This window comes from Pelodiscus sinensis, chromosome 8 (assembly GCF_049634645.1).
Source record: "Pelodiscus sinensis isolate JC-2024 chromosome 8, ASM4963464v1, whole genome shotgun sequence".
Taxonomy (NCBI): domain Eukaryota; kingdom Metazoa; phylum Chordata; order Testudines; family Trionychidae; genus Pelodiscus; species Pelodiscus sinensis.
This window is the reverse complement of record NC_134718.1, coordinates 42,362,155-42,383,786: the sequence shown is the minus strand read 5'-3', so window position 1 is coordinate 42,383,786 and position 21,632 is coordinate 42,362,155. Positions and strand designations below refer to the sequence as shown.

The 21,632-nt window shown below is 44.1% G+C and overlaps 1 protein-coding gene across 6 annotated transcripts in view; it reads left to right on the top strand.

Annotated features, from left to right (window-relative positions):
- The window catches only part of EXOC6 (exocyst complex component 6), a 212,935-nt gene that overhangs the window by 161,867 nt on the left and 29,436 nt on the right, over nucleotides 1-21,632 (top strand). For all 6 annotated transcript variants that reach the window (XM_025179786.2, XM_006113178.4, XM_006113179.4 and 3 more), the window contains one exon: nucleotides 7,249-7,322. In XM_025179786.2, coding sequence (XP_025035571.1) covers nucleotides 7,249-7,322 — 74 coding nt within the window. The remainder of the gene's footprint in view (nucleotides 1-7,248; nucleotides 7,323-21,632) is intronic.

Sequence of the window (21,632 nt, the reverse complement as noted above, 5' to 3'; positions counted from 1 at the left end):
ATTTGAGTTAGACTCCAAGAAGCCATGCTATGAAGGTGATGAAACAGCTGTGCTCAGTTAACTTATGACCTTCAACATGTATGCAGATTTCAGTTTCTCTCACTTAGGTGCAAACTTTTCATTTATGATCTCAAAGTACATGCTGAATTTCCAGTCCTGGACACTGAACAAGTCATAGACATGAAGTGATGATCGCATATGCTTAGGGTTTGTCAATAGGTAAGGGATTTTTTATATAAAATAAACTAAATACAGAATTACTGAGAGGCTCAGTATTATCACTGTTTGCTGTTACAGATAACCTAAATTTCAGCATAGCAGAGATGTTCTTTGTCTTAAGATATATATTAGAATGATTGTTGATGTACTTATTGGCTCTGTTTGTGAGGCCTAAAGAATCAATTCAGTGGCATTTCTGTATTTGGATATAACAGAATAATATTTGAATATCATGTTCAATCAATTCCAGAATTTCAGGAATCATCTCAGACATAGGATACAGCAGAATCCTGTTGGTTTTGATGGGGGGGGGGAGAGAGAGGAGGGTAGGACTGGAAAACAAGAAGGAGAGACATGGGAGACACATACAGCCCTTCCCATGTGTTTAGCAGAGCCACAGCTCCGAGCACCTCTAGATGAAAGAACTGAAGAACTGGTTAGTACATGTAGGACCTCCCTGGTCCAGCACCCTCGGGACCTAACTGGTCTCAGATGAGGGATTTTGCCACACCAGGGAAGGTCATTTCTGGCCCAGCTGCCGCCAGCCCCTCCCTGCCATGCACTCCTTGCATGCCAGACTCCCAGCCCCACTGTTGGGCTCCCAGCCACCAGACTCCTGCCGGCCTATTGGGGTCCCAGCTGCCAGCCCTTGACCAGACTCTCTGAAACTGAAACATCCATGTGTAAGCAGGGTCAGGATAAGCTCTACCCTGGTGGTGAACTGTGGCGAGTGGTGCAAAGAGACTTCAGGGGCTGATCTCATTTTGCATAGATGCACCCAATTTGCATAGAAGCACCCACCCTGTCTAGTATGTGCTCACAGCAGACAAATGGTCATTTTGGTCACTGTGGGATCCCCAGTCTCTCTGTTATTGAGGCAGGTGGGATAAAAGTGTTGTTACCCTGATTATGTGAGTCAAGGACAATGGAATAGTGGAACTGTTTATGGCGGAGGGATTTGCCATAAACTAAGTAGCAGTCGCTAGACAAGGGGCATGGGTTCCAAACCCAGTCAAGCTGAGAGAGGCTGGAGACAGGTCTTTGTATGCGGTGGTGGGACCCTGTCTGAGGGCTAAACACTGATTGCACCCCCTGCTCTCTCTACTGTGGAATATCAGAACTAATTTGGATTCCATTAGGAGTCTAGTTGTGAGCTGTGGAGTTGGCTTCACTGTGGGCCAGTGGAGCACTAGTGCTAAGGCTCCTCTATTATGAGCTGAACTTGCTGAAGAGCTGAAATCATCATTGCTGTGGGGAGCCTGATGCTATGCTGCTGAGCTACTAGCAGAGCAGCTTGCAGGGACAACCAGCAAGCGCAGGCGGACAGCAGAGCGGTTTGCAGGGACAACCAGCAAGCGCAAGCGGACAGCAGAGCAGTTTGCAGGGACAACCAGCAAGCGGATAGCAGAGCGGTTTGCTGGGACGACCGGCGGGTGCAGGTGGACAACCAAGCGGCTGGCGGGGACGACCTGCGATCGGTAGGAGCCGCAGCAGACAGCCAGTGGAGCAGCTGCAGGAGCAACCAGCTGGCAGCCAGGAGTGTGGACCGAGACAGCTGGCGGAGCTGGACAGTTCGTGGGACAGCTGAGGCAGCTCATGGGACGACAGGTGGAGTGTGGCAGAGTGACGCGTGTTGACGGCGGCAGCAGAACCCTACGAGAGGCAGAGCCATTGGCAGACCACGTAAGGTGTATCAGTCCCCGCCCCCTGCAGGTTGGGATGGTAAAACCCTGCTGGGTGAACTTTTGAACCCTGGGGTGGCACTGACCCGGGGCAGAGACTTTTGGGGTGTTGGACTTTTGGGACTTTGGATGATTCGTGGCTGGGGGGAGGGTCTTTGCTCATGTTTGGTCTATGAATCCGAGTTGTGGTGTTTTCCCAAGTTAATGCTGATGTCGGTTACCTCATGTTATTAAAGGTTTGCTGCTATACTTAACCTCTGTGCTTGCGAGAGGGGAAGAATTGCCTCTTTGAGGCGCCCAGAGGTGTATATAAGATTTCCCAGGTCACTGGGTGGGGACTCCAGCCGGTGTTGTATTACCTTGTTGGGAGGAGACCCCTAGATATTGAACCCGGCCCTTGCTGCTATTAACTCGGCCTGGCAGAAGGGTTACACATGGTCCTGCTGGACCACAGATATTACCAGATCAGAGAGTCCCTGTAGTGCCAATTAATATTTTTCAGAATAACAGTACACTTATTTCATCTCTGCCAACCCTCCAATGGAAAAAGAGGAATGGGGAGAATTGGAGCTTACACAGAGCCCTTGGCATGAGGAGAGAGTGGGGGACTCTGATAAGTGAAAGAGGGGAAGAAGGCAATAAGTATAGGGAAGAGGGGAGTACACAGAATCCCTGGCAAGAAGAGATTCATGGGCCCTAGTGTGGAGGAGAAGTGGAGCCTGGGGAAAGAGGGAAATGGACTGCAACCAGGGTCCCATGGCATGGAGGCATGCAGACCCTGTGACAAAGGGAAGAAGGGGGACTCTAGTATGTGGGGGGGAGGGTGAATAGGGTACACACAGCTCTTCTCACATGTGGAGGGAGAATAGGGGAATGATGTTGAGGGAAGAGGAATGGGAGATACAGAGCCCAAGTATGAGGTAGGTGAATGGGAGCATGTTGCATGGAAACTCTGAAATAGAATGAGGATGGGAGGATGGCAAAGAGATAATTTGTTGGGGGGAATGGAAGAATTCAAAGAGTCTCAGATTATGCACTGAACTTGGCCTGTAGAATCTAAAAGGTTTGTGACTCCCTAGAATGTATTATTTAAATGCAGATCCATTTTTATATATAAAAGTTACTTAAAAGAAAAAACATTCACACCCCAAAAATACCAGAGTTGAAGTTGTCTGCTCAGTCCTAAAACTTGGCCCCCCTGTGCATACATTTTACCATCCAGTTTATTACATAATTGCAAATTATTTTTCCTTGCTCCCAAGCTTCATTAAATACATGGGCTGGATGTTGAATGATGAGGGGTTGTGTGGTGAATGCACTCAGATTGTGTATATACACGCACTCTCAAAGGTCCTAGTCCATATACACACAGGAAATAGAATTTCATTCTGTTTACATATTGTGATAAACAGTGCCATTGATATGCTGGGAGACCTATGAACAAAAACAATGTCCAGCTTCTTCTAGACTGCAAGCCTCTTTCGAAAGAGGCTTTTTCTAAAGTATCTTTCGAAAAAGCCTCTTTCGAAAAAGAGCATCTAGACTACAACTAGTACTTTCGAAAAAGCAAGTCGCTTTTTCAAAAGAGAGCACCCGGGCAGTCTGGATGCTCTCTTTCGAAAAAGCACAGTTTGCATTACATAGCGACTTTTTTCAAAAGAGCCCTTTCAAAAAACGGCATTCTTCCCCATAAAACGAGGTTTTCTGTGGTCAAAAAAACTGCTGCATTCTTTCAATTTACTTTTGAAAGAACATGGCAGCAGTCTAGATGCAGGGGAAGTTTTTTCGAAAAAAGGCCTTTTTTTTTTTTTTTTTCAAAAAAACCCTGTAGTCTAGACACACCCTCCATGAACTAAATATGGTACATTTTCTTATGGCATAACCAGAACAAAAAAGATTTTTACCAGCCATCATAATGCATATATGCAAGTTAATGCATTTTTTAGAGTAGCAAATCTTTGAAATTATTAACACTATTCATACTATATAAAATGGGTCAATCATTTTTTGGTCAGATTTTAAAAAATTACCTTCTGGCTGAGAACAAATATGGCAGATTTTTTCTGAAAGATGAAAAATATGGCAACATTTTGTCAGCATCTAGAAAAGACCCTTTGTAATGGATACATTAAAAGCTTTCTTGCTAGATGTTACTTTCTGTCCTATTAAAACATTCTGCAGTATAACATGGTCATCAAAGTGTGGTAACCCAAACAAAATCTACTTGTCTGACCTTTGCCATAACTAAGGTCCCTTCTGGCTTCAAAATTATATATCTATTAGTACATTCATTTGGTGTTGCTTGGGTCCTTAAGAAGGGGTTCAGGAAGGAGGTCTGCGAGTGCAGGGGTGCAGGAGGCAGGGTTGGGGATGAGAAGGGGTTCTGGGCAGGGAATTGTGTGTATATAGGGGGTTGGTGGGGAGGGGCATGAGATTTGTACCAGGACGGCTTGATGCTTGCCATGTTGCAGTCCAGAGAGCCCCAGTGGGAGGCTCCCAGCAGTCGGGGGGTGGGAGCAGAGCCAGGAGCCCAGTGCCTGGGGCTGTCAGTGGTGCAGGCCCGAGGGCAGAGAACCAAGCAGCCAGAGCCAGGTTGGCAGCAGAGCCCGGCTAAGAGCAGGCAGACTAGGAACTGGGGCCAGCAGCCCATGGACAGGGAGCCCAACAGGAGCAAAGCCCTTACAGTGGCCAGAAGAGCCAGCCCGGCAGCTGGAGCTGGGAGACCAGGAGAGAGGGGAGCTGGGTCCCGGAGAGCCCAGAGTCCATCAGTAGTGGGGCCAGAATTGACTTTCCTTGGTTTGGCAAGTTCCCTTGTTTGGGACTGGTCAGGTCCCAAGGTAGCCGGACCAGGGAGGTTCAACCAGGAGTAGTATTTATTAATAATATGCTTCTTTGTTTGAACATCTCTAGAATAGCAGTGGTACATGGCAAAAGGTTGACATTGGTGGGAAGACAATCTCCAGGCTATAAATGTGCTTTTGGTAGCATGATAGAAACTGGTGTGAATATCAAAATTATATGGGTTTCACAAATATATTTTGTGTGTTTACACTGGATTTTGTAATGGGACCTTTTATTGGCCTGCCATCATTCTTTGGATTCTGTGCATATGTAGTTAGGAAAGTTCATAGACATTTCTGAGAAAGTGTGTGGGTAATACTTCTGCCTCCTGCTGTACTGTAAGTGTGGATGTAAATGTATGGAGGGAGGCAAGATTTTTCCAGAGTCCATAGGGTGTAGAAAGATGTGTATGGAATGAGGCACAGGCCCTTGCCTCTGTTGACTGGTCATATTGAGCAATACAGAGCATTCCACTGACATCTAGAAAAGAACTGGGTATGGTGAAATAAAGTCTTCATTTTTCTGTTTTTAAAACTACAAATTTCTATATGTAAAAGTAGAATTACTAGGATGGAATGTTAACATAAAAAGACACGTAGAAGGCAGGAAATGGCAATGTTAAGGTGCATGTAGAAACATGTACATAGACAACTTGAGGCAGTCCTTGCCCCAAAGAGCTTAAATAAAGACAGGATGCAGCAAGTGAATGTAACAAGAAATAGTAAAAGGATGAGGGAAGAGTGATAAGATCTTCTGGTGCAGTAGCCTTGCAATGTGCACAACTCTTTAGCTCTGAATCATTTAAGCTTTTAAAAATGTGTCAAACCCATCACCTTTGCTCTTCCTTAAGATTCCCGCTTCCAGAAAATGCCTGTTATCTGCTTGGTTAGTTTTTACTCCTTTATACAATAGACTATTCCCCACTTCCAGTCTACTTGGTATCATTAGTTCTTTTAAAAAATATATAAGCTATCCTCTCCTTTTTGGGCAGTTATCCTGGAAGGACACCATGTACCAATGGTTTTCCTACTCTGTTGCTGTGTAGTGGTGCTAAGCTGAGATGCTAGAAATTCTTTGGATCATATATGAAGTGTATGCTCTGATGTCCCTTTGGTCTAGCTCTGTGCCAGTGCCCGTAGAGGCTTAGCATTCAGTTATTCCCCTTTCCCATACCTTCTGCATCCAAAAGTCAATCTCACCACCCCACGGACAGCCCAGAGTGTCTAGAATTGCTGACTCATTGGGGCACCTGGGCACTCCTTCCTCCTTCAGTGCTACTATTGTTCAGGTGGATGGGGTGTGCTGCTGCATCATGTGCCCCCAGAGTTCTATCTCCATAAAGGGAATTGCCCCGATGGCAGTGGGTGCTGCTGCTGCATCCAGGAGCCACCCAAAAATGGTCATTCCTGCTGGAAATTCGATGGAGGGCTTCAACCCGTGTGTTGCTTCTGAGAGGAAGAGAAGGAACTGCTGGAGCATTGTGCCCCAAAAGCTCTGCAAGGTACTGCAAAGGGAAAAGCAGAAGTGGGTCTGGCTAGCACCTTTGTACACTGCTGGTAGTGGCTGCTGCTTTCTGCTTTCTGAAGGATTCATCATCTTCCACTGGACAGTTTTAATTAGATCACATCATCCACTCTGCCTTTTCCCTAATTGTGGGTTTATTTGAATTGCATCTTGTTATGGATAATTTTTTATTAATTTGAAAGTTCCTTGTAACTTTTATAAAGACAAACCCTTAAATAAGCTATGGCCTTTTTCTGCTTTCTTTCCTAATTCACTAACACTATTTTAAACAGCAATAAAAATAAGTTGTTAAAAAGAAATCTGTTTGATTTTTAGAACACTTTCACAGCAAATGTCATTGGTCACACATCTTACTGAAATAATGCAGCTAGTTTTTTAATATACGTTTGCACTTTTTTTTGCCTTTTAAACATACTTCGCCCTTCCAATTTTGACAACCTACTCTTGGCTTTTTAAAGAGCAAAATTCCATTATCAAAAAACTTGTTAAAAGGCATGAGCAGACATTCCTCCTCTGTCCTGATTATGGTGCTTAGAACTTTCCACCTGTTGTCTGCACATTAAGCTGACTCCCACCTAAGTGTCTGCCTTTTATTTCTATTTGGCTAGAGGTGGGATTTTTATAGAGCAGATGCTATGACAAAAGCAGATGTTTAAAAATACGTTGACAGCCATGTAATTGGTATAGTTTCAAAATACTTTTGTAATCATTCACCTCAGGACAAAAGTGTAAAGTCTGCTGCTCACATGATTGTAGCATTATTATTAGTTTTGAACTTTATGTGGGATAAGTGTGTCATAATTGAGGATCATAAGAGTTTAAAATGATGGAGAATGTGAATTAACGGTTATAATCTCTTTGATTTCTGTCAAAATAGTTAATGTCTACTCCTTTGTAGTACCCCACATTTGTAATGAATAGAAGTTGCTGAGTTTTGTTTGTTTATTTATGCCTCCTTAATATTTCTCAACTTTGCTTACAGTGTTCGCTAGTTCGGAGCCTGTGCCAGGATTCCAGGGGGACACCCTACAGTTAGCTTTCATCGACCTCAGACAAGTAAGACCTTAGGTTTTGTTATCCTATTAATTCCTGCCTTTGGAAAACCGCCGAAGTCGTTACAATTCAGTGATCTCTCATGTTTTTAGACTTCTCTGTGTAACCACTTTAGAAAAACATCAGTTATTTTAAGTGATGTTAGTGGGACTCCTCCCTGTGAGTTAGTAATAAACTGTTTCCCCAGCATGTTGTGTTAGGGGGCACAGTGCTACCAGAGGTGCCATCTTGTGGTTAAAATACTAAATTAAGATTGTTGCAACTTGTTAAGATCTTATGTCACTTTTTGCACAAGAGTATACAAGTTGGTGTGCTGGCCTGATTCCATTTCGGGCAATTACCTTCTGCCTACAGAATTACATCCTGCATTTTCAATTTGACATAGTATTGTTCCCTACTGCCTGTCCCTAAACTGTTATGTACAAGTGTTTTCCCTGCTAAACTGCTGCCACATTCCACTCTAGTGATGGCTTATTTCTAATGCTATGTCCACTTTAATTTTAAATATCTTCAGTGACAGGCTCCAGCCTCCTGCTTTGGGAAGACTGTTCCACAGATCTCAGCATAAGGAAAATTTTCCAGACTTAATTTTACTTATCTTCGTTTCATCCCATTACTTCTATTTCCTGTTCTCGTTAGTGTGTTCATCACTAACAATTCATCTTCCTCAGTTTTTTATTTGATAGAATCTTTTAAAAATGAATTGATCATATTTTTGCTTTTTGCACGAATATTGTAAAAAAGTTACTTGTGCTGTGAAATGATTAGTTAAGCAAATAACGAAGGGATTAGCATAAGCACTTCAATAACATTATTCAGCAATGTTGCCACTTGACAAAAGTCACGTAGGGGAAAAAAAAGGTAATTAAGAAAGGGCCTATGACAAATTATCTGTATTTTCTGAAAGTTTTCAGTTCTGCATAGCTTTCTCACAGCAGTCCAAATTGACTCTAAAAATGAAAATCCTGTTTGAAAACTGCCTTCCTCTTTTGTGCTAATGAGCAAAAAACTGGGGATAGGGCAGCTTTTTCTGTGATAAAGTTAAAAGGTCAGATTCTAAGGTCACTTTTACAAAGGTCTAAATACAGAATGACTCATTTTGCAATCAGTGAAGTTACAATAGTGTAAAATTGGAATAGATGAACAGCGGATGAGACCCATGGCTTGCATTAAAGCTATACAAGAGAAATATAATAGGAGAAGTAGAAGAAGAATTTCAGAAAGTGAAATTCGGTATGTGGAAATGTAGTTCTCCTTTTGTTATTTTATGTCCTAGGTCCTGATTTAACAAGTAGGCTTCATCCTTTGGATGTTTATATCCTCCCTTATTACTGGTGTTACGGGTGATTAAATGCCTTCCACTTTGTACTATAGTAAGTAGTTTAGTTGAAGGGAAGAGAGGTTTAAAGATTGATTTCTTTGTGGCACAACTTCTTTGCAACTTTCATTATCATAAATGCTGTAAATCCTTGAAGAGCCTACGTTTCTTTCAGGGAAAAAGTAATTTCCAGCTGTGCAGGAGCATGGGGCAAGGGTGTATTCATTTACTATAGGAAGTAAATAATATTTGTGTTGTTTAAGTGCCAGTTGTTGAATATGTTAAATACTTATGGTACTGCTTATACATTATAATTTAAATTGTACTTGGATTGGCAACCTGTGTCTAGAATTTTCATGCTGTATAATACTTCACAGAGTTCTTTTGCACATACCAAGAAGCTACTAAATATCAGATATTTTATAAGACACCATAGTTTAAGCAATTAGCTTTATTAGCTTGTTACTGACCCTCTAAGTGTTGAAGTTATATAGAGTTATTTTGTTTATTTTTTTCTTATATGTCTCATGAGAAACTCATAGGGATGCAAGTATTCATAAAGAACAACAGTTACCTTTTAGTAAGGATTTAATACTGTTTTCCCTCTTCCTTTTTTGTCATCCGTTTCTCTCTTAATAGGTTAGATGACAGTTCTTTTCAAGAAAACTTAGAAAGGCAACATAGCCTTTTTCAGAAACTTCTTATAAAAGGTCATGCTTCTGTTTTTTAGTTTGAATTTGATACTTCTTCATGAATTGTGGGATATGAAAGATAAGGAAGTCAGTCCACTGGTCAGGTTTTACCTGCCCACCCGGATTGTGCCCTGAGGTCAAACTCCTGATATTTGCTGTTCAGTACAGAGGAGCTGATGACAGGTAGGGGCTGATACAAGGGGGAAAGTTTGAACCATATCAAAGCTAAAAGGCAGGAGAATTGGGACTCAGTGAGAGACTGTAGCTAAAAGATGGATCAGCAGGATTGCCCTCTTTTTAAAAAGTAGCTGACCTGTGATGGAAAAGACTTTATCATCCTGCCAATCACATGCTTGCTAATGGAAGCCAGTTATTTCAACAACAGCTCACTCCCTCTGTGTCATATCAGGACAATGTATAAGATTAACAAGGATAGGGCAGTGTAGTGTTGGAACATCCTATCACAAGAACTAAATCTAACTTACAAAGGAATCAGCTTTGGAAGAACCAGGAAGATAACTAAGCTTTTATGGTTACTGCAATGGGTGCAAAGAGCAGACAGGGCAGGTAGCTCTTCTAAAAAGCACACTGAAAGTGCTTTTCTCTTAGCCATTTCTGATCAGCTCTCTCTCCTTCCCAGTAATGGATCTTAACAGTCAGTTCCCAATCCTGACATCACAAGACCAGTTCCTCCAGATACCCTCCCCACAGCTCTAGGGGAAAAGCTATCAGGAAGAGCTGCACTACTAGTAGTGGATTTCCACAGTCAGATCCCATTCCTCTTCAGGGTTGTGGCACTCTCGTTGTCTTACCATGACCTCATATACGTGCAACAACAAAAAAGTCACAATCTTATTCCTTAGGACCATGTTTTTTCCATTAGCACGCAAACACAAACTCGACTGTGCTTGTATTCTTATACCATTTCTAGCACAATGGTATCTGTGTAACTTCCACCAGTGCATTAAGTGACTAGCATGGGTTGAACGTGGTTCTGTTATTCTTCCTTTCATCTCTCAATGGAAGAAGTTGTGTGTGTGGATCTTCTTCTAATTTTTATGTATTCTGCTTTTGTATGCTGTGCTATGTGTGTTTATTAGTGAAGGTATGCCAAAGAAATGTGTCTTGAACTTGGAACAGTCAAGTGGTGAGGGTTATAGTGGATCTTAGCATTTACCTGCACTTAATTTTTAATTCTGTTATTTAGTATAATTGCAAATTACTTGAGCAGAGTTTTCCCATTAACCTCACTGCTATCAAAAAATTATCCGGTAAGAAATTTCTGATTCTTCTTGAAGCGTATGTTCCATTGGGGTGCTCCTCCACAGGATGTGAACTCACCTGTGAATTCTCAGTTGAAGACTGCCAAGTACTCCCCACAAGCCTATGCCTATACAGAGCAGTAAGCACCCTTACTTTTACCCAGTAAACTCCTCCCTCTAAGAGGTACCTTTGACAACTTTGTAAAGGACATTGAGCAGTCCTTTCCACCAGGCCATGGATTGTGTCACTATCTCCCATTTGGAAACCAACTACTGTATCACACTACCTACCTGCCTGGAGAATACTTTATTTCAGACAAGTGGAAATTGGAGGTCTTTAAAGTGTGCTACTCTATCAATTTCCAGTCTGTTCCTCCTTCTCATCCTCTTTTCAGGAACCCTTTTCATGAGGAACTCTTAAAATAATAAGTTTAATTCTGTCCTCATTCTGGGAGAAATAGAACTCTTCTCACCTGTGTTCATTGGAAGAGGGCTCTATTCCAATTAGTAATTTGTTCCCAAGAAAGAGAGAGGTTGGAGAGCTATCCCTGACCTCAGGAACCTGAACAACTATGTTCCAACATAATACTTCAGAATTGTGACATTAGTTACCATAATTCTATCATTAGATTCAAGAGAGATTCTTTGCCCTTGACCTGCAGGATTCCTAAATTCATGTATCCAACCCCCGCTCCCACAACCATTTCCTAAGGTTCATGATAAGGACAAACTATCACGTTATCCGTTTCAAACTCTTCATATCACCAAGGCACCCACAAAGATGCTGTCGCTGTTCACATATATGGTTAACTGACTTCTCAGAGGCTGGTCTCCCCAAGAGATCCAGTTAGCAATGTCCTCTGCATCAGCCACAAAAAAAATCCATGCTAACTCCAGTGCACAGTACAGACTCTTTAGAAGTTACTCTAGACTCCGCAGCAGCAAGAGTCTGCCTGCCCTAGGAGAGATTCTCCATTCTGTCCAATCTGTCAGTTCCAATCTAATGTCAATTATAATGCAGCCCATAAACATCAGTGAGGACATATCTACAGGTCTTGGGATACATGTTAGCCTCCACATTTGTGACTCCCTACATGAAGATGCACTGAAGATGCCTAAAGAGATGAATAACAAGTATGCCACAAATAGACAAAGCTTGTCCAAACTTGTCAGAACTAAACAGATTTGTACTGACTTTTGTGCTGGAAGGTCTGTATTGGAACCGCATTTTTACATCCAGCATTTTTTAAGACCCTCAAATAGATGCATCTCTTTTTAGATTGGGGAACTCACCTAAAGAGAGAGACAACACAAGAAAAATTATTGGCATTGGAATTAGCACTCCATATTGTTATCCTGGATCTGAGAACAATATGTTTATCAACCCTTCCTGGTTCACACCACACAAGGCCACTCATAGTGATGCTGGAGGACAGGGCAGCAATTTATTACATCAACCACTGTGGTGAAGCAAGATCCCAGTCCTTATGTGAAGAGTTGCTTGTCCCTCAAGGATGGAATTAACCTTCTGGATAGAGTTTACCCAGTTCTTTTATCCAGTAAAAGTGCTGTACTAATAAGACTTATCTCCAAAAGTGAAAGCATCTCTAATCCTAGTGCTTCCTCCCATCTTCTCGAGCCTTGGGAGTGCTCTTTCCAAGATCACACAGTATCTATTACAGTTAAAAACAGAGGCTCTCTCAATGAGCTCTATTGGAGTACATCTTGCCACCATGTAAGCCTTTCATTCACCCATCCAGAGCTTTTCAGTCTTTTTCCTACCCTCCAGCAACTAAATTCCTAAGGGCCTATACAACTTTACTCCTGCTTGACCGCCAATCCCTGCAGTAGAACATCAAGCCTCTGACAAACAGAGGCTAGGGACACTATTCCTACCAATCCTGGCTAATAGGCATTGATGGATCTAACCTCCATGAAATTATCTAGTTCTTTTTTTAACCCTGTATAAGTCCTTGTCTTCAGAACATCCTCTGGCAAGGAGTTCTACTGGTTGACTGCGCTGCATAAATAAATACTTCCTTTTGTTTGTTTAAAACCTTCTACCTATTTATTTCATTTGGAGGCCCCTAGTTCTTATATTATGGGAACAAGTAAATAATTTTTCCGTATTCATTTTCCCCACATCAGTCATGATTTTATAGACCTCTATCATATTCCTCCATTGTATCCTCTTTTCTAAGCGGAAAAGTCCCAGTCTCTTTAATCTCTCTTCATATGGGACCCATTCCAAACCCCTAATCATTTTTGTTGCCCTTTTCTGAACCTTTTCCAATGCCAATATTTCTTTCTGAGATGAGTTGACTACATCTGTATGCAGTATTCAAGATGTGGGTGTACTATGATTTTATATAGAGGCAATAAGATATTCTATCTGACAGTCTATCCCTTTTTAAATGATTCCTAGCATTCTGTTTGCATTTTGACTGCCGCTGCACACTGAGTGGATATTTTCAGAGAACTATCCACAATGACCCCAAGATATCTCTCTTGAGCAGTTATAGCTATATTAGTCTCCATCATATTGTATGTATAGTTGGGATTATTTTTTCCAATGAGCATTATTTTACATTTATCAGCATTACATTTTATTTGCCATTTTGTTGCCCAATCACTTAGTTGTGTAAGATCTTTTTGAAGATCTTCACAGTCTGCTTTGGTCTTAAGTATCTTCAGCAGTTTAGGATCATCTGCAAATTTTGACACCTCACTGTTTACCCCTTTCTCTAGATGATTTATAAATAAGTTGAAGAGAATTGGTGCCAGTACAGACCTTTGGAGGACACCTCTAGTTACCTCTCTCCATTCTGAAATAACAGCAAAGGGATCATTTGATGATTACTTGTTCTTTTCACTCCCTCTGGGGGTAGCAAGAATACGACTGGTAGGCGATTGGCTCGCCGTCGTAGCTCCCCCTTCTTTACCTGCTGGCCTGCCGGCTTAACGTTTCCTAACCCTGTGCACCCAAATTGCCTAGCCCCAGTAGGCCAAGTCTTTAGTCAACTCTCAGTCCGTCATGTTGTGCGGGGCGAGGGCGTAGCTCCACAACGCCAGGCCTGGCTGTCCCAGCTTCCTCGTCTCCGTCCCCTGTTGAGGAGAATACTGCCAGCCTTTCCTCGGCTGGAGAGGGGAGGGGGATACCACCCACTCTCTCTCCCTCATTCTTTACCCGCTCTCTGGGTTTTAAACGTCGTGCACCCTGCGTCTCCTGGAGCGACGCCTTTTGTATCTCTCCCTGGGTCCTAATGTCCGCCGGGATTCTGGCAGCCAGCGCACATGCACCACAAACCCACCGTGGGGCTGGGGCTCCACGCTTGAACGTGCTGGCGGCACCACAGGAAGTGCACGGGGGGTGCCACCGTAGTAAGCAGGAGGCGACCCCCCCCATCACACACCTCTCTCCCTTGTGCGTTGTCCCCTTCTGGCTCTTCCCCTTCCTTCAGGCACTGGGGAAAAAAAGTCTGCGTTCCCATGGTCTTTACCCGCTCTATGTAACACCTCAAATGTATATGATTGTAAGAATAAGTACCACCTCATAATGCGTGGATTTGCTTCCTTCATCACTTGCAGCACGTGATCTGTTTGCAGCTGGAACAGGTTGCCTAGTAGGAAGTTGTGCAGCGTTTCTACTGCCCACTTCATGGCTAAAGCTTCTTTTTCTATAGTCGCGTATTGTTCTCTGGGCAACAGTTTCCTGCTGATATACAGGATGGGATGCTCTGCTCCCTCTTGCTCCTGCGATAAAACAGCTCCCAACCCCACATCCGATGTGTCAGTTTGCACAATGAAAAGCTTTACAAAGTCTGGCTGTGCCAACACCAGGGCCTGGGTCAACCATTGCTTCAATGACTGAAAGGCCTGTTCACAGTGGTGGTCCCACTTTATCCTCTGGGGTTGTCCCCCTTTCACAAGGTCAGTTAGGGGCACAGCTATTGTGGCAAAATGGGGTATAAACTGTCTATAATAACTGGCCAACCCCAAGAACTATCTCTCTTGTTTTTTTGTAGTGAGGGTTTGACACACCTTTACTGCCTCCACCTTATCTACTTGGTGTTTTACCTTGCCTCCCCCCACTGTGTATCCCAGGTAGGCCCACCTCCCTTTTCTCAAAAAACACTTGTGGGAGTTAGCCATTAATTGGGCCTCCGCTAATGCTGTAAGCACGGCCCTGATATGCCGTAGGTGTTCCTCCCAGGAGCCACTATACATAATAATGTTGTCTATATATGCAGCTGCATACCCATGGTGGTCGCAGAGTATTCTGTCCATCAGTCTCTGGAAAGTAACTGCCGCCCCATTCAGACCGAAGAGCATTGTTAAAAAGTGGTATAGCCCGAATGGGGTGGCAAAAGCTGTTTTCTCTTGGAATGCAGGGGCAAGGGGAATCTTCCAGTACCCTTGGGTAAGTCAATCGTGGCTAGAAACTGTGTTCTGCTCAACTTTTCTAAAAGCTCGTCCACCCTCGGCATGGGGTACACATCAAACTGGGAGATGGCGTTGACTCCTCTGTCGGGAGGGGGGTGGTTCTCTTCCTTGCTTGCTTGTCCTAGGGGTTCATGCCATATCATCCGGACTCCTTCTCCAAACGGTTTGGGTGACCGGGGACTTGGCCCCATTCCTTCTCGTCCCCTGTTTTGTCAGGCTCGACCGTTGGTGCCTCTCCACTCTGGAGGCCCTAGTGTCTTCGGCCTTTTTCCTTTGTCTCTCTCCATGGCCAGATAGTTTTCCATAAGGGCCATTGCTTCTCCTGGCATGGATGACTGGTGGCGCTGGACCCAGACTCGGCTTTCTTTGGAGAGGATCTGCAGGAATTGGTCTAATATTACCATCTCAGCCACTTGTACCCCGGATTTCTTCTCTGGTTCTAGCCATCGTCCTGTGAGGTTCTGTAGTCATTATATCACCGCTCGCGGCCGCTCTCCTGGGCGGTATTGCTCAGCCCGGAACCACCTGCGGTGGGTCTCTGGGGTCACCCCGGTCTGGTCTAATATGGCTCTTTTACTTTGTGGTAATGCATGGCGTTGCAGGATGGCAGGCTTCTGTATGCCAACGGTGCTGGGCCAGCGAGATACGGTGCGAGGAGGGTGGCCCAATGTTCTTCAGGCCAATGCGCTATCGCCGCCACCCTCTCAAACGTGATCAAGAAAGCTTGTGCATCATCTCCTGGGCCCATCTTCATCAACCTCAGTGGGAGCACCAGGGCCGACCTTGCCCCCTCCAACGATGTTGCCCCTGTTACCAGCAAAAGGGATCCTCTGCTGAGCCCAACTTTCTTGTAGCCTTTGCTGCATCTCTAATAACTCCCACATTAACTGGTTTTGCTCTCTTTGCTGGTTTGTCATTTGCTGCATCAGCTGAACCTGCTGTTGCTGCTGCTGGCGGTGGCTCTCCGCCAACCATTCCTTATTGGCTTCCATAGCCTCTACCCTCTCACACCCCACCACTCGGTATCTCTCTACCATTTTTATAACCCTAAACCCTATTCCTTAAACTACCCACATTCTCCACCAGAGTAGCAGGAATATGACTAGTAGGTGGTGGGCTTGCCGTTGTAGCCCCCTTTCTCCTCTACCTGCCGTCCTTCTGGCTTAACATTTTCTAACCCCGTGCACCCAAATTGCTTGGCCCCAGTAGTCCAAGTCTTTAGTCGACTCTCAGTCCGTTGAGTTGTTCAGGGCGAGAGCGTAGCTCCACAATGCCAGGCCTGGCTGTCCCAGCTTCCTCGTCTCTGTCCCCTGTTGAGGAGAATACAACCAGCCTTTCCTCGGCCGGAGGTGGGGGGGGGGATACCGCCCGCTCTCTCTCTTCCCTTCTTTACCTGCCCTTCCGGGTTTTAAACATCGTGCGCCCCACATCTCCCGGAGCAACGCTCCTCTGTATCTCCCCCCGGGTCCTAAAGTCCGCTGGGACACTGGTACCACAAACTCACCGTGGGGCTGAGGTTCTGCACTTGAACGCACTGGCAGCACCATGGGAAGTGCAGGGGGAATGCCGCTGTAGTAAGTGGGAGGCGACCCGCCCCATCATATTGGGGCATCTGGCATTGGCCACTGTTGGAAGACAGGATACTGGTCTAGAAGGACTTTTGGTCTGACCCAGTATGACCGTCCTTATTTTCTTATGTTCCTTAAAATTATAATATCTCCAAACGTGATTTAATCAGTAGAATTTTTAATTTGATGAATAATATAATAAGCCCAGCAGTTTATATGAATTTACCCTTTAAATTACTTTTAATTCATTCTGATTGCATCCTTCTCTAAATTGTCTGTCACTCATGAGTAGTATTTATAAGTATATCAAGACCAAGAATCAACAGATTGTTTTTCTTCTTCACTTCAGCAATTTTCCTTTTTTCCTTGTGGAGACTGTTACTTTGGCAGTCACCAGACTCTTCTCATCGGGCCTAATGCAAAGCCTACTGAAATCTTCACAACAAGAAGTGAGAACAGCAATGTAATGTGTAATGATTTTCAGTTTGAAAGCAACAGTAAATATTTTGATGCCCTGCAGCCTGAAAAAAAGATACATAATTAATGCTTTTGGGGGACAAACTATTGCTCTTCTCTGCCTCTTTTTGCTACCATAAAACAAGCGGTAAATAATAATCCTGAGGTCCATGACTGGCTGCCATCAATAACCTGAAATGAAAACTGACTTCCTTCCACATCTTCTTTGTACTGGCTCCTTTTTTGGGGTCACTTGTGCTTTTATTGTAAGTTCCAGTGCAGGGAGTACAGGAACTTTTTGTGAAGGTGAGGGCTTGCAGACCCTGAAATTAAATCCCTGAACTCTTAGAACTGGCTTAGCTCCGAGCATGGACAAAGAGGTCATACCAGCTTGAAGACCGTGCAGTCACAGTGGAACTCAGACAGAGAAATTGGAAGAGGGGTGAAAGTTAGTGATGGTGGGGAGCCAGAATAGGAAAGATGGGAAGAAAATACATGGACATGAGGAGACTAGATGTTAGGAAGCTGAATGCAGTAAATGGTGGAAGAGAGAGTGAACATCTTAAATATAAGGGAGGAAAGAGAGAAAGACTCACATAGAAAACTGTTTTGTTCCTGCCCTTACATGCACTTTACTGCTGTTATCGTTATCTTTTTTCTTCTGTCTGTACTTACCACTTTTAAAATGGTATGTACTGTGATACAATAAGAATATTCTTAAAAAGAAAAGAGGAGGATGAAATGAGATTGGAGTCTGTGAAATAATTGTTGCGCAGGTGATAAAGGAGAGCCTTTTCAGGTCAATTCTGGCTTGGGAAGGGAAAAGTTTTTAGACTATTTGATCCCTGTAGCTGGTCAGTCAGTTGACTAGAGTTCGCAGGACTCAGGCTTCCAGGCTATAAGATAGCAATGTAGATTTCAGGCTGATACTGGGACCCCATCTCAGGGATCCCAGAGATCCTGGTTGACTCAAATGTCTATACTAAGCCCCATAGCCTGAACCCAGTGAGCTTTCCCAAGGCAGCTGATACATGCCAATTATGGACATTGTAATTGCAGTGTAGACATACCCATAGTTTAAGTATTATGTGCCCAGTTTTGTGCTTGGGAAGGAGTACACTTGCCTAGACCTGTATTATATGCACTTCCCCCAAAATGCAGCATAGTTTATTCTGTACTTTGCTAGCTCATCCAAAGAAACAAGAATGGGAAGTTAATTTTCCTCTTTCCAAGGTGTCATTCATTGCAGACTGAGATTTGTAGGTGTGTGTCGGGTCACACTTTGCCCTTGCGGAGGAACATGCAACAAACATACAATTTGATTTTTAAAAGCAACTAATTTGAAAATATTGAACCACCTTATTTTTGTTAGTCACTTCAGAGATCTAAGCTGTGGTTCGATAAATCAACCTAAACGAAATTTTCCTAGTGTCAGTGATGCCACATTGTTATTTTTATTTCAGTGAAAAAGGTGATTTTTAGGAATGCTGCCAATATGAAGTTTAAAGTGAAGACTTCTTAATTCCTCATTAGCAGTCCTCTTAGGGATTGTTGCTGTTATTTTTAAGCACCAACAGGATACAAACATAGGTGACATAGACCCCACACCACAAATGCCACACAAATCCCTACACATATAATACTCTGGTGCCTAAATCTTACACACATTGAACTTGAGAAAAGTGTAGAGCTCTTCACAAAAGGGAGAATCATGTTGAATATTTAGTTCACAGATACATCTGTATGGAACTTGAAAGAAAAATGTGTCTAGTAAATAATATTTTAATAGAAAAGGCACAACCACGGTATTAAAAATAAAACCAAGCTAAAAATTGAAAAGACAATGTAAAACATACCCAGTAGGCTTAATTAATTAAAATCAGTAATAGACTTAAATATCTTCAAATTACTTTAATAAGGGTGTTAATTACTAGGGGATTAACATTGCTTACATGTGATAATAGACCATAGTCAGTCGATAAATGGTGAAAATAATATGCATTTAAGAACAAGAATCTAGCACAGGATTACATGTTCAGAATGGATATTATATCAAAGTGTCAGGAACACAGTAGAAGAAGGAAAGAGTCAAAACTCCAATTTTTAATAGCTGGATGCCAGGCTAATTCTTGCAAAGTTATAGATTACATAACATGTCTTTTCCTGTCAGACAGCATAACTAAACAAATAACAAGAATTGAGCCAAAATATTGTTTTAACAAAATATGTCCTCTTGGGATGAAGATGTTTCCAAAGGAAAAAAAACTTTCAACTTCTAAGGTAATGAAACCCATTGAAGAATTGTGATTTCTTTGAAGAAACATAACATCAGGCTCATTAGAGACACTGAAAGGAAGGAGATCTTTAAAATGCAGGTTAGTTTAGCACAAAAGGAGAGACTGCATGACACCAATTTCAAGTAGTGTTGCAAAAAAGCACAAATTGTCACCCTCATCTCTACGTACTGCAATATGTATGGTTCATAGTTTCCTACCATAGCAGTTTGAGCAGTAAAGAACTAAGAATTTGCTGTGGGACCCAGAGCTTGCTGAAATGTTTGTTAATACAGGTTAAAAAATCTATAGAATAGAGAAATCATTGAAGATAGTCAGCCAACAGCTACATTATTATGCCTGGACTAAGTGGCTTTAGCTTCACTCACAGTTTGGCTAGAATCAATCCCAAAACAAGTGATTTTGGTTATTCTTGCATTCCTGGTCCAGTGGTTCACAGGACTTTTGTAGTTCTGCCTAAGGCAGGTCTGCACAACTCGGAAAGCGAAGAGGGCCATCTTACTCCAAAGAAAACAGCTGCAGGCCACAAGTAGGATGCTCTCCCAAAAAATACCAAACATTCAGCTAAAAAATTTTGTTGAGGGGGGGGGGGGGGGAAGCACATCTCCACCTGGCCCCCTGGCATTTGTCCTTCACCCTGCCCCTTGGTGTCTTCCCCTTTCTCCTGACCTGTTCCCCTCCCCTCAGCCCAAGCCCCTTCCCTTTTCCTACCTGACTTTTGCCTTTTTGAATCCGGCTTCCGCCCCGCCTCCTCGCGCCAGAGCTGCACACAGGCAGCCCAGCAGTGAGAATCGCTGCACTTCCCCCTCCCCGGCGGTGCTTTGCTCCTCCTCCCAGCTGGCAGATCGGATGGGGCCGCACCACCCATAGTTGTCACGGGCTGCACAGTGAGCCCCTGCGGGCCGCATACAGCCCTCGGGCTGTATGTTATGCAGGCCTGGCCTAAGGAATGCAATTTCATCACCAGTAAAGTAAGTGGAACAGTTTAACGGGGTTGAGACTCACTACGCAGTGCCTTCTATTGGCCATTTTGGGAATTAGCTCTTACTCTCAGCAGGTCACCCTTTGACTCATGTCTCACCTGTCATCACCCTGCATTCTCTCCACGCTCAGACGCTGGACCCATGCTGCTCTCAGGACCACGTTGTCCTCTTCAGGACACTGCCTCTGTCAGTGTGTGACGGAGCATCGGGGCTCCGCACTGGGTCTACCTCGGCGTGATGGAGGGGGTGGGGATGCGCCACAAGAACCCGGCCGGGGAATGGAGGGGAGCACGGCGACCGTAAGTGTGGGGACACCGGGCGATGACGTCACATGGCGTGCCCTGCTGAGAAGGCTGGGTGCGCCACACGTAAGGGTGGAGCGAGAATGTCAGGGGGCATGACGGCATTAGCTGGTGGTGCACCACAAATTTTAAAGGAGAGCCGGTGCCCAGGAAAGGGGGAGCAGGGAGTCCAGGACCGGAAGGTCCAGAGGCATGTGGGGCAAGGCCCGAAGGTGGAGAGACCTAACCCCCGCGACCCTGGCAACCCGAGGTGGACCAGGGGAGGGTAGGAAGTGGTCCAGGGCAGGGTACCGTGGAACCCATGGGTCGGTGTGTTACGGGTGGCTGCCCCGCCGACCATAGGGGAGGGAACGAGGCTGTTCTCCTCCTCTTAGGGCCCTGGGTCGGGACCCGGTTGTGAGGGCGGACCTGGGTTTCCCCTACCCCCCAACCCCATGCGATTGTGTGCGTGGAAGGAGCCGACAGGCACAGTCGGTCTGTAGAAGAAGTGCCTCGGGGATTGTGGTTGCATCTATTAAAGGTGGTGATAGCAGACCATTTCCTATGTAGCAATTTTCATTAAGACAGAAACTCTGGGACACGGGTAGGAAACAGGGTGCGTACCCCATGCGCCTTTACACAGTGTCTGCTCCTTGGTTTCTCACCTCCTTTCAGGAATATCAATAGTCCTCAGTCTTGCACCTGCCACAATGGCCAACTGCAGCCCCAAAGTCTATCCACTTCAGGTGCAAGTCTATACAGGCTACTCTCTCACATTGGCTCCCTCTAAGCCCTTTCTGATTGGTCAGGGCTCTACGCAATCACTACGGGCAGATATACCCTGAATTACTAACACATGCTTTTCATGAGGCAGCCCTTGAAGAAACTTCAGCTAGTGCAGAATGTTAACAGGTTTTTCAAATGGCATTTCACAGATTGCACTGACTTGTGTTTGGTTTTTGGGTGCAACTCATGGTGTTGATTTCTGACCTATGAAGTCCCTGAAGTTATGGTAT